Source organism: Nicotiana tabacum, chromosome 14 (assembly GCF_000715075.1).
Source record: "Nicotiana tabacum cultivar K326 chromosome 14, ASM71507v2, whole genome shotgun sequence".
NCBI lineage: Eukaryota > Viridiplantae > Streptophyta > Magnoliopsida > Solanales > Solanaceae > Nicotiana > Nicotiana tabacum.
Window position 1 is genome coordinate 111,350,036 of NC_134093.1, and position 14,074 is coordinate 111,364,109.

The window sequence follows — 14,074 nt, forward strand, 5'->3', positions numbered from 1 at the left end:
CTATGCTTCCGACCTTGAGAAAAAAGGAGTTGCATGCAAAATTTTTGAAGTGTGAGTTCTGGCTAGATTCAGTGAAATTTTTGGGTCATGTGGTATCTAGTGAGGGGATCAAGGTAGACCCGAAGAAGATTGAAGCACTGCAGAGTTGGCCTAGATCATCCTCATCTGTAGTTTTCTTAGTTTGACGGGATATTACCGTCGATTTGTAGAGGGTTTCTCGTATATTGCTGCACCTATGAATAGATTAACCCAGAAGAGTGCTCCGTTCAGGTGGAGCGAGGATTGTGAGGAGGGCTTTCAAAAGCTCAAGACTGTTTTGACTACAGCTCCATTGTTAGTGTTGCCTACTGGTTCGGGGTCCTATACGGTATATTGTGATGTGTCGCGCATTGGTCTCGGCGAGATGTTGATGCAGGACGGTGGGGTGATTGCCTACATGTCTATACAGCTAAAGATGTATGAGAAGAACTACCATGTCCATGACCTCGAGTAAGCAACTATTGTTCATACCTTGAAGATCTGGCGGCACTATTTGTATGGTGTCCCTTGTGAGGTTTTCACCGATCACCAAAGTCTACAACATCTGTTTAAACAGAAGGATCTTAACTTGCGGCAACGGTGATGGTTGGGGCTACTTAAGGATTATGACATCACCATTCTCTATCATCCTGGGAAGGCCAATGTGGTGGAGAGTTTGGGCAGTTTAGCATATCTACCAGTAGCAGAGAGGCCTTTAGCCTTGGATGTTCAGGCCTTGGCCAACCAGTTTATCAGATTGGATGTTTCTGATCCGAGTAAAGTTTTGGCTTGTGTGGTTTATTGGTCTTCTCTTTATGATCGTATCAAAGAGCGTCAGTATGATGACCCACATCTTCTTGTCCTTAATGACATAGTTCAGCATGGTGATGCCAAGGAAGTTACCATAGGATATGGCGGTGTATTATGGATGTAGGCCAGGCTCTGTATGCCCAATGTATATGGATTACGTGAGTTGATTCTCCAGGAGGCTCACAGTTCGCGGTAGACCATTCATCCAGGTGTCGCGAAGATGTATCAAGACTTGAGGCAACATTATTGGTGGAGGCGGATGAGGAATATGTATCCAGGTGTCGCGAAAATGTATCCAGTTCGAAGGACATAGTGGAATATGTAGCTCGGTGTCTAAATTATTAATAGGTGAAGTATGAGCATCAACGACCGGGTAGATTGCTTCAGAAGTTAGAAATTTCAGAGTAGAAATGGGAGCGGATCACTATAGATTTCGTTTTTGGGATCCCACAGACTTAGAGGAAGTTCGATGCAGTTTGGATGATTGTGGATAGATTGACAAAGTCATCTCATTCATTCTTGTAGTTACTACTTACTCTTCGGAGCAGCTGACTCAGGTTTACATTCGCGAGATTGTCAGACTTCATTGTGTACCGGCATCTATCATCTTTGACTGGGGTACAGCGTGAGTTGGGTACTCGAGTGGAGTTGAGTACAACATTTCACCCTCTGACTGACGGATAGTCCGAGTGCACTATTCAGATATTAGAGAATATGCTTCGTGTGTGTGTGATGGATTTTGGGGGTGCTTGGGACCAGTTATTGCCACTTGAGGAGTTTACCTACAAAAATAGTTATCAAGTGAGCATTCAGATGGCCCCATATGAGGCTTTATATGATAGGCAGTACCGATCTCCAGTGGGTTGGTTCGAGCCGGGCGAGGCTAAGCTATTGGGTACAGACTTGATTCAGGATGCTTTGGAAATGGTTAAATTGATTCAGGATCGACTCCGTACAGCCAAGCCCAAGCAGAAGACTTATGCAGATCGGAAGGTGTGCGATATTGCATTCATGGCTGGGGAGCGGGTCTTACTCCGGGTTTCACCCGTGAAGGGTGTTATGAGGTTCGGAAAGAAGGGCAAGTTGAACCCTAGGTATATCGGGCCTTTTGATATTCTTGAGAGGGTTGAATAAGTGGCTTACAGACTTGCACTACCACCTAGTCTCTCTGCAGTTCATCCAGTATTCCATTTTTCCATGCTCTGTAAGTATCACGGAGATCCGTCTCATGTGTTAGATTTCATCTCAATCCAGTTGGATAAGGATCTATCTTATGTTAAGGAGCCGGTGGCCATTTTGGACAGGCATGTTTGAAAGTTGAGGTCAAAGAACATCGCTTCTGTGAAGGTTCGGTGGAGGGGTCATCCGGTCGAGGGGGTGACTTGGGAGACTGAGCATGATATGCGCAGCCGTTATCCTCATCTTTTCACCATTTCAGTTATGTCTATATACTCATTCGAGGACGAACGTTTGTTTTAAGCGGGGGAAGGATGTAACGACCCGGCTGGTTGTTTTAAGAGTATTAGCCCCAAATCCCTATTTATTGCTCCCTCTATTTTATTCTGTGGTTACGTGACTCGCCGAGAAGTTTGGTTTTTGATTTCGGAGTGAAATGGGACACATAGTCCCTAAAATGGAAGCTTAAGTCGTAGGAATTGACCATAGTTAATTTGTATGAAGAAGACTCTGGAATGGAGTTTTGACGGTTCCTATAGCTCCATAGGGTGATTTTGGTCTTAGGAAGGTATTCGGATGTTGCATTGGAGGTCCATAAGTCATTTTAGCGTCAATTGGCAAAAGTTGAAAAATTGGATGATTTTTTGAATGTTTGACCGGGGCTGGACTTTTTTATATCGGGGTCGGTTTCTGATTCCGGAAGTTGGAGTAGGTCCGTAATATCAATTATGACTTGTGCGCAAAATTTAAGGTCAATTGGACTTGATTTGATAGGTTTCGGTATCAGATGTAGAAGTTTAAAGTTTTAAAGTTCATTAGGCTTGAATCGATGCACAATTCGTGTTTTAGCATTGTTTGATGTGATTTAAAGGCTCGACTAAGTTTGTATGATGTTTTACGACTTATTTGTATGTTTGGTTGTGGTCCCAGGGGCCTCGGGTTGATTTCAGATGGTTAATAGATCAAGTTGAAGTTTAAAGAATGGCTGAAGTGCACCAAATCTGGTGCAACCGCACCTGCGCAAGATTGACCGCAGTTGCAGGCCCGCAGAAGCATGAGACCAAGCGCAGAAGCGGAACTGGAGAAGGTGGTAAGTGGTCGCAGGTGTGACATGAAGGCTGCAGAAGTGGAGTCGCTTTTGCGGAAGAATGAGCACAGAAGCGGAAAGGCCAGGGAGGCCTGTTGGTCGCAGATGCGGACGAGGTCCGCAGGAGCACATGCGCAAAAGCGCTCCTTGGTCGCAGAAGCAGGAGCGTAGATATGGTTGTCTCTTCGCAAAAGCGCACACGCAGGTGCGCTTAGGGTGCCGCAAAAGTGAGATTTTGTGGCCTAAGTAATGGCCGCACCTTCGATGGAATTTTCGCAGATGCGGCTAAGGCCTCGCAAAAGTGAAATCGCTGGGCAAAAAAGTGCCAATTCCGAGGGTTAAATTTCATTCTTTATTTTTGAACCTAGAGATCTCGGATCGATACGATATTTCGAGGGTTTTTCAGAGAAAATATTTGGGTAAGGATTTTTTTACTTGTTTGACTAATTCCCACTAAGATATCATTTATTATTCCTTTAATTCAGGATATCGGTTGTAAAATTTGTGAAAAGGGGTGGAAAAATCCCTAGGCCACATTTTGTATCGGATTTGAGTAATTTTGGTATAGTTGAACTCGATATCTAATGAGTGTTCGTATTTTGTGATACTAACCCGATTATGAGACTTTGGTCCGGGACGACTTTTTGGGGCGACTTTTCGATTCTTTGCTAAAGTTGTAGATTTGCTCTTTAAATTAGTTTCTTGTAGTTGTATTCATGGTATGTAATTGCTTTTGGTTAGATTTGGGTGGTTCGGAGTCAGAAAATCGAGGGAAAGGCATCTTTATCGATTGATTGAGCGAGATTTGAGCTAAGTGACTTATTTATCCTTGTGTGAGGGAAATCCCCATAGGATTTGGCACTATTGTAACAATTTGTGATATGTGAGCGATATGTACGCGAGGTGACGAGTGCGTACACGGGCTAAATGTAGAAATTTCGGTTCTTGCTGAGTAGTCTGCCTTTTTAAATTCCTTAATTGAGTTGCCTTAACAGGTGTAGCTGTCATGTTTAGCCTAGTATCGCATGTCTACGTGTCTTAACTATTACATAAAATTTGTGCAACATGCTTAGTTGAATTATTTGTTTCCTTGATTATTATATATGGTCTTTAACTGTAGGATTCCTTGTCGTAAATTCGTAGTTCCATAATTTATGAGTTGCGTATTTACTTTTGGGACTATGAGGCGGTACCTCGGGAGCTCCCTCTATCGTGTATTTACTTTTGGGACTACGAAGCGGTAATTCGTGAGATCCCATGTTGCATATTTACTTTTGGGACTACGAGGCGGTACCTCGGGAGATTCCCTTGTTGTGTATTTATATTTGGGACTATGAGGCGATACCTCGGGAGCGCTCATGTTGTTTACCTCTATTTGTTGTGTTGTTACCTTTCTAGAATTTCTCGTTGTTCATTTCTCAGTTATTTCATTGTATTATTATATTTTCTGCCTTGTTTTCTTTTATTCCAATAGGGCCCTGACCTGACCTCGTCACTACTCTACCGAGGTTAGGCTTGGCACTTACTGGGTACCGTTGTGGTGTACTCATACTACGTTTCTGTATATATTTTTGTGCAGATCCAGGTTCTTTCTACCAGGCGAGATACCAGTGAGCTAGACCGTACGTGGAGACTTCAAGGTATATCTGCCAGTGTCCGCAGACCTCAGAATCCCCCTATCCTTATTATGTTGTTTTTCTTACTCTCTTTAGACTCTGATGTATAGAGACACTTAGTATTTTCTCTTAGAAGCTTGTGACTTATTTCTACCGGGTTTTGGGAGTTGTAATTATCTGAATCGCAGTTTTTATATGTATTTCATATGTTGAGATTTGAGTTCAGTTTTATATTCAGTTATTCCGCAAATTGTTAGGCTTATCTAGTCTTAAAAACTAGGTGCCATCACGATACCCTACGGAGGGAAATTGGGTTCGTGACACAACTGGATACCATATTTCTTTTTTTTTTTCTCTGTAACCCGAGAGGGGTCACACAACCATTCTTTTCTAATGAGTCAAACAAACAAAAGAAAAAAAAATTAAAGAAACTGTCTACAACAAAAAAAAAAACAGCGGAAAAAAAAAACGAAGGAGCATAATTCTGCCAAAAACCAACAAAGAGATGTAGTGAGATGGATGAGATCATTCCACCCTTAATCAGAGGTTTCGGGATCGAGCACCAAGAATGGATAAATTTCAGGTAGGAACGCGAATCTGGATTAGTCGAGCCAGTGGATTCCAGATGCCAAATTATTAAATATAAAAAAAAAAAACTCCGCCAAATACTGTGCAGTTTAAACATGGTGATGATAATTGGAAAAGTTTCCCAACGGTTTTACACAAGTGTAAATGCTTTATATTCGACCCTGTTTGGGATCTAAAATTCTCTCCTAACTTTTTCTCGTGACATCATAACATAAATAGGAGAATTCATTGTTTTTCTCAATCTTAGCAACAAACACAATTTCCCATTCACAATGCGCGCGAAAACAAACAATTTGCTCTTCAGCTAATTCTCTCTCTTTCCATTTGATGAACGCGATTTACAAGTCACATTTGACAAACCGTAATTGGAGTTGGAGTAAAACACTAAACATAGTAATTGTATTTTATAGAATGCACTTAGAAAAGGGACTTAAAAGTCGCTTACGGGGATTCATTAGTCGCAGTTTCCGAATGCTATATATGTAACTGCGATTTATAATTCTGAGATTGCGATTTATAACTCGAATTTGATGATTACGATTATAACTAGCATTCGGGGATTGCGATTTATAAGCCGCGTATACACACTGTCTCTCTCCCTCTCTCCCCGTAGTCGATTTACCATAATGCACTCCTCTGGGCAACTCCAACATTCACTCGATTCAATTTCGATTCAGCAGATTTGAGTATTTGTTTGGCTTTTGAAATTGATGATTATGCTTGTAAAACAAGAGATAATAATTTCAATAAGTTTATAGGCTAATGTCATTGCACTACAATTACAATTCCATGAACTAAAGTTCTATACATTAACAATATAAATATTTTTCATGCTTATATAATCAATTACCAATTTGTTTTCGTTGCTATATGACCTGATAGTGTAAACAAATCTCCACATTTATCCGGATTTTGTAGATCTGGGTAATTCTTACTATTTTTTTGAAAGAAACTTACTTTATTATGTTTCTTCTTTTTGTAATTTCTGTAGAAGCTATATATTTATTAGTAGTTAAATAGCCGTCTTTTAGTGGCGACATTGATCCCGCAAACGGAATTTATAAAGAGCAGCTCTCTTCTCCACAATAGCCTTTGACTTTATATCGACTTTAGTCGCATATGTGCTTACATTTTATAGCAACTATAGTTGCTACAAAATCCAAATAGGTCGCCACAAAATCTAGAACCTAGTTATTAACACTTGAAGTCGTCGTTGTAAAATCCTGAACTCATAGATTAAAAATCCTCGCTTCTCTCTATACATGCATTATTTTGCTTGAGCTTTGTTTATAATTAATTAATAAATATTATAAAGCAGTAAAATTATCAACTAACAAGGATGAAATTGGAGACAAGACTAAGGAGGTCTAGAGTTATGATTTTCCCAATTGTCGGAATCCTTCCCGCTATGTCTTCTATAATTTCGCCTAAGTATTCTCTATCGATCGTGAGTACTTCGGGTGTCTAATTCTCTCTCGAGCAACTACCACAATTTACTAGACATATTCTCTCGAACTACACTAGCTGGCACTAATTCACCGCTCACTATGATCGCAGCAAGGTTTCGTTATCTCTAATCCCGCCTTTAAACCCCCAGTATTGATCTCTCACATACATTAGGAGTGATGTTGCTCAACAATTACCTAAATGTGTACTCTCTCTTGAACAATATACACACGAAATAGGCACAATCAATTGATGGTTATTCAATCAACAGCAATAAATACGTAGTTGAACAAGTAGAGAAATCCAAAGGTTCAATTATATAAAAACGTAATAAGAATTCATCTTATAAAAGGTTCCATCAAAACCCTAGATATTAAATTAGCTATTCATAATAGTATGCAAAACTAAAATACTAGAATCCATAACCAATAATGAAAATACGAAGAAGGAAGTGAAAAATTCGTGGAGTAATTCTTCGCCTTGCTCCTATTGTGTTCTTGCCTCCTTAGGTCGAATCCTCTCTCAAAAACGTCCTCATTTAGGTCGAATCTGCTCTAAAAATCATCTTTCCTCTTAGACATGTTTAGGGAGTATTTATAGGCTAGGGTTGAAGTCTCCCACTCCAAATTTGGGTCGAAGTATTTTAATTCACGTACTTTTAATTACCAGGCTATAGACCTCGCGAGGCCAGACTTATAGCGCGGTCAATCTGGCTACAGAGCTGGCTACGATTGGCCTGTAGCGTGGTCAAGCTGGTTATAGAGCTGACTTTACTTGGTCTGTAGCACGGTTTGGGTACTTGATGCTTTTGTGCTCTTTTCTTGTATTTTTGTCCTCTTTTTGTGTAACTTTCATTCGACTCTTTCTTTCGATGCTCCTACACATAAAACAATACAAGTTAGCTCAAATGTCGCACAATTACACTAAACCAACAAAATATAGGGCGAGTAATGTACTAAAAGTATAATATTTTGGCCGAACATCAGCTACCAAAATGCACAAACAGAAAATCCATTAGACTAGCTATTTAGACAATCTGCACATCACAGGATACACTATGTTTGTTTGAACTGTTTATAAAAATTAAACTACTGAATATCATATGTCATGTTTTTTTTGTTTGGAACTTTAGAGGGGTAAGAGAACCATTCTTTTCTAAAGAATCAGACAAACAATAGGAGATAGTGTCTACAATTAAAAAAAAACGAAGGAGCACAATTCCGCCAAAAACAAGCAACGAGTAGCGATATAAATGAGATCCCTCCATCTTTAACAAGAGGTCTCGGGTTCGAGCCCCAAGAATGAAAAACATTCAGGTAGGAACTCCTATCTGGATTAGTCGAGCCAATAGATTTTAGATGCCAAATTATTAAATATAAGAAAAACCCCGCCAAACACCTTGCAATTTAAACTTGGTGATGATAATTGGAAAGGCTTTCCAATGGAAAGAGGCTTTCTTCATATGTATAAATGCCTTCTATTCGACCCTGTTTGGGAAGTCCCTCGATCTCAAATTCTCTCCAACTTTTTCTCGTGACATCTAAACATAAATTGGAGAATTCATCATGCGAGACAAGGTGAGATCCTCCTTTGTTTCCTCGCACAACCGTCGTAGACAGGTCACCGTTCGCCACAACGAAGGGCTCACCTATTCCAAACAAACCTGGTATTTGTGGCACAACTCAAAAAATATGGGGTCAAGTCCCCCTCTCAAAGAAAATGCACCCAGAGTGAATGGGTACGTATAAATATACATGAAGCCCTTCTTAGTGAAGATTACTCGCTCCACCAGTTCGGGAGCAATAATGTTCAGGTCATGGCAATCATAGACCTCTTTCACAACAGGAATGTTGGAAGGGCGGATACAAGAAGGGTATATACTAACAGCTCAAGTGCGAGAACTTGAAGAAGGGAACTTCTCTTCGAAGTCCTTGGCTGTTTTGAGTTGTTTAGGGATAATGGTGCTCACCGTGGGAGGGTCAACATCAACATTGATTTCTTTGTCTTTGCTCTTCTTGGATCCCCTACCAAAGAGAAGACTAGAGTTCTTAGAAAGGTTAGTAAAAGAAGCCATGATCGGCAGAAGATAAAGGTGTTAACCGGACGGACTGGTACAGGTTGGACATAAAAAATAACAGCCCGTCCGATTATTGTTCCGGACTGGTTAGTGGGCTGGGGTTCCGGGCTGATAGTGGACTGGGAATTTTCGGGTTTGGATGGGCCCATCCGGGTTAGGGCTTAACGGGTCCGGACCGGACTGGCTCAATTTTGTTTTTTTTAGTATATTTTATTTTTCTTATTCAATGTTATTGATACTTAAGTATTTGCAAACTTTTAAGGCTTAGAATTAAACTTTAAAGTTTAAAGTTTTAAATTTAAAATTTGAAATTTGAAAGTAAGTGGCTACAAAAAATTATTTAATAAGACAAATAGGCAATATGTAAGGATCAAACTCCGAAGGATTTCGTTTTATATTTTCATTGAATAATAAATAATACTTCAAATTAATTTGCAAGTTCTAATTTTATTTTTTAATATTTGATCTTGCAAATTAAAAGATTACAATAATTATAAAAAATAAAGAGTACATCACATATTTTGCATTATTTTTGTAAGTTTATCCATGTCAACATGAGGTTCTTGATTTCCCGTATTGCTTGAATCGGAACCATAAACCATTATATCTTTAATTTCTTGGTCCTCCGCTTCATCTACCTCTTCACGCCCTTGATTTTGTCGTTCTGATCTTATCCAATCTCTGAAGCACACTAAAATTTCCAAAGCGTTGCTGCCTAATGAATGAAGGGTATCTCCTAGTTGCTGCCTTGCTTGGCTAAATGCGCGCTCTGATGCGACTGTTGAAATCGGCACATTTACAACGTCTCGGGCCATGGCCGAAAGAACAGAAAATTGATTTGAGTTGCTCCTCCACCAACCCAACGATAGAAATTCCTTTGTACGAGGCTCCGGTGAATTTTGCAAGTAGAATTGGAGTTCATCAATGTTCTTGCTATTGGTTTGTTGATGCTCTCCTAGTGTAGACCAAATCAAATAATCTTCAACACCATCATTATCCTCCAAAGCACCGGATGCAGATGTTGAAACTGAACTTGAAGGAATATTTGCATCTACAACAGCAAAAGCATCAACAATGTTAGCATAATAATTATATAAAGTTTGTAAATGTTTGTGTAGATCAGAAATACAAGTTTCAATATCAGGAATTTCAGTTGGTCCAATATCCATATAAATATATAAAGCAATGATTAATTAGAGACAAGTTGCCATTTTGATAGAAGGGTTTAAAATAGCACAAATTAGGTAAATAGGGGAATTGGGTAGAAATATTTTTTAAATTTATCTAGCATAGATTCAACAACAGAAGTATATCCTTCCTTCTTCTTCAAATTATGGAGTAAAAGAGAAATTTTAGCAATATGAACTAAACCCTTTGCAATAGTAGAATAATAAGCTCCAGAAAACTCAAGTGTAGCCACATAAAAAAATTTTAAAATTTTTACAATATCTTCAATGACATCCCAAGTTCTAAATGTTAACAAACGGTTTGGATCGGTACAATGAGAATTAGCAACTTTAGTTATAGGAATTTTATATTTATAATAACATCTTAAGAATAAATAAGTGTAATTCCATCTAGTAACTATTTATTCAGGCATAAGTCTTGATTTTAGTCCATATTGTACACATTTTTTCTTAAATGCATTTAATCTAGCACTTCTATTATTTCCTTAAATTACACCAACAGCTCTTCTAACTAAAGTGATCTCATCTCTAAATAATTTAAGGCCACTCTTCACAATTAAATTATAAATATGACATGCACACCTAACATGAAATAATTCAAGGCTGCACTAAATTTGATATCAAACTTCAGTTGATAGACTGATACTTGATATTTGATGATATTGAATATTGAAACCACCCTTCACTTGAATACTTGATAATTATAATTTTATAGTGACTAAAGTAAATATTTGATGAAACTTGAAATAATAAGTGATTGACAATTTAAGAGCAACAAGCAATATTATCAAGAGAGAATTAGAGTAGTAAGAGAGCAAATTATGAGAAAAAATGAAGAAGAAGTGGTCTATTTATAGTTTTTAAAAGGTTGAAATTGTAATTTAGCAATTATTGGGGGTGGGGGCTATTTTCTTCAGGGGTAGGCCGAAATGGCCATTTTTACAAAATATGGTCATTGCCCAACGGTCAGTTTTCAATTTGATCGTTGGCAACAGTCCAGATAAAAAACAATTTAAACAGTAATTGGGCTGGACCGGACTGTAGCCCATTAAAAATCCAATAACGGATAACCGGGCTAACCGGGTTCCGGGGCACTGGTTACCAAAAATTGTTCGAACAAGCCCGCCCCCCTCACCTAACCCGTCCCACCCCCTAGCATATCGGGCTGAACCGGGTCGAACCGGGCTGTAATTGGGCTGGTCCGGCCCGATTAACAGGTCTAGCAGAAGATGATGAGAGGTATTTGAAGAATATTATAGAAAGATGAAAGTAGAGAAGAGTTGATGGAATTGGAATTCGACTTATGAGTCGCAATTAAGGAACGTGATTTATAAGAAGAATGCGATTTGTAAGTCACAATTGTGAAATGCTATTAATAAGTCGCAATCTCTGAATTAGATTTATCGGTCACAATTGTAAAAGTCACACGTCACCAATTCGAAGCGTACCATCAATAATATTTATGGTGTTACTATGGAATATGATCATCACGTGAAAATATATTGTATGTAGGTCGCCAAATGAATAATGACTTTACTGGCAACCTATTCAACTTTTAGCGATGACACAGTAAACATTGAATGGTGACCAGAGGTGGATTTAGGAATTGAAGTATATGGGTTCCTACCACAACTTCAAGTCGATATATCATAATAGCCGAATTAAGGAACAAGTATCAATATTCAGCGTATATTTATAAAATAACAAAATATTTAAAGACAACATATAAATATAAATATTGTCATTACAATTGTACTCGACCACTTGTCAAGTTTGGAAAATGATCAATAATCGCACAATTAGGTACACTTTCAAATACTTCATCCTCTATATAACAAACTAAACAATCATTCAAAAATTCATCACCAATTCTGCTTCGCAAGTCACTTTTAACGTACTTCATCAAAGAAAAAGCTATTTTTCTACCGTTGCAGTAGCGACATGCAATATCAAACTTAACTTCACAAGAAATTAAACAAGTCTCCAAGTCATGCGCAAATTTGTTTTAACCAATGTCTCTGAAAGATCTCCGGGGCTTTTCAAGTAAAAGAATTCATTGCCCGCCTCTCGCACATAGTCAATATAGATGTCAAGCTCAAAACTAAGATCCTCAAGCATAGAATTAGTGAACTCATTCGGATAGTGTGTTGCAAGTTTCATAATCATGTCTTTATCATAATTTGCAAAAGAATTATCTGGACTCAAACTAGCCATACCAAGAAGTAGATCAGTATTCACTTCACTAAAACGACTGTTAAAATTCGAAAGTTGCAAATCAATAACAGTAGAGAAAACCTCTACACGCAAATGATAAGAATATATAACACTTGATTTCTTACGCTTCGACTTTCCACGAGAATAATTCATATCTATTTCGGGGATTACAATATCATGCTTGACACAAAATAAAGAGACGTCTTCTACCAAAGGATTCCATCCAGGTTCTCTGATAACTTGCAATTGTCTCTTTGCAAAACCAACAAGCTTCATGGCACTTACAATATCTTGATCTTTTTTTTTGCAAAGTCATATTTAAATCATATGTAAGTGCTAACACTTTCAACATTAAATGAAACATATAGACAACCTCATATGATCTTATGTTATCCACTAGACTTTTTGTCATTGATCTTTCATGATAATTTGAACCCTCAATTGTAAGAACTCCAAGTACATGAACAATTGATGAAAATAAACTAATAAAATTACACATTGTCTTAAAATGTGAACCCTGGCGAGTATCACCTGCCCTTTGAATACAAGTTCTTGATTTAATCCAATTCCTGTCACGACCCAAATTCCACTATAGATCATGATGGCGCCTAACGCTATCGTCAAGCAAACCAACGGTGGTTTATCAATTTAATTACTCAGTTTATTACTTTAGAAATTACAAATTTTAATAAGAAAAGAAAATTTACACTTTTAAATCTATAGAAATGTATGAAAATTATAGTTTATAAGAGAAATGAAAGGCGATGATTATATACAGAACCGTAAGCATCAACTAGCATACCCCAAAACTCGGTGTCACAAGTACATGAGCATTTTCTGAGTACAATAATAATACAATATATGTCCAGGATGTAAATAAGACAGGGTAAAATAAACAAAACTATGGAGACTCGGTGGACTGCGACATGTAGCCTGGAATGCGGCTCACATAAAGTCTCCTCAATAGGTGCACCCACGCGCCAAGATGATCACCAAAGGAACTTGTCAGATCCTGCACATTTACTGCAGTATGTAAATCAACGCGTACCTAGTAAGTATCTAACCTAACCCCGGAGAAGTAGTGACGAGGGGTTGACATCGACACTTACTAGAGGTCCAATTAAATAATATAATAATTCATAACAGATATGAAGTGCACAGCGATAGTGGGATAAATTTGTAAATTACATATTCTTCTAGATACTTTTTTTAAAGTATAAATTTCTCGATCTTGTATTCTACCTTAACAACTCAAAAAATACCAAGTATGTATGTCAAACAAATAAGGAATACCATATAAAATGTCGGGCATCAGTAGAAAGATTATCACGGGAATATTTGGACTTCTAGCGATATAACACACGATTTTGTCGAGGTCGTTCGGCTCAGTCCAGAATAATATGTACATTGCCGAGGGTCGAGCGGCACGAACCATAGATGCATATATTATACTGTCGAGGCATTCGGCCCGCTACACAGGAAAGGAAGAAAGTTACCGAATTACGAGACAAGTATTTACAATACAGTGAATGAGCATAAAAAGAATATAATCTTTACCGTTTCTCAAATAACTCACCCACAACTCAAGGTGTTAAGGCTCGGTCTAGTATACACATATTTATTTCTAAATCAATTTTAATTATAACTTCAATTAATTAAGCCATCAGAATGAGTTCAAATAATTCAAATATTACATGATAAGGTCCTTAGTCTACCCGGACATAAACATGCTTTATCTACGTACGGACTCTCGTCACCTCATGCGTACGTAGCACCCACAACTAGTTTCACATAACAATAAATATCACCTAGGGGTAATTTTCCCCTCACAAGGTTAGACAGGAGACTTACCTCG

General features: G+C 38.1%; 1 protein-coding gene across 1 annotated transcript; it reads right to left on the bottom strand.

Annotated features, from left to right (window-relative positions):
- Positions 1 to 11,976: 11,976 nt before the first annotated feature.
- On the bottom strand, positions 11,977 to 12,495 carry LOC142169093 (uncharacterized). Its single transcript, XM_075230300.1, has one exon. The coding sequence runs from the start codon at positions 12,493 to 12,495 to the stop codon at positions 11,977 to 11,979; it is 519 nt and encodes a 172-aa protein (XP_075086401.1).
- Between the last annotated feature and the right edge of the window lie 1,579 nt (positions 12,496 to 14,074).

What these genes read in the sequence shown, in the direction of transcription:
- LOC142169093 (XM_075230300.1), bottom strand. Translation starts at nt 12,495, where the DNA reads ATGAAGCTTGTTGGTTTTGCAAAGAGACAATTGCAAGTTATCAGAGAA.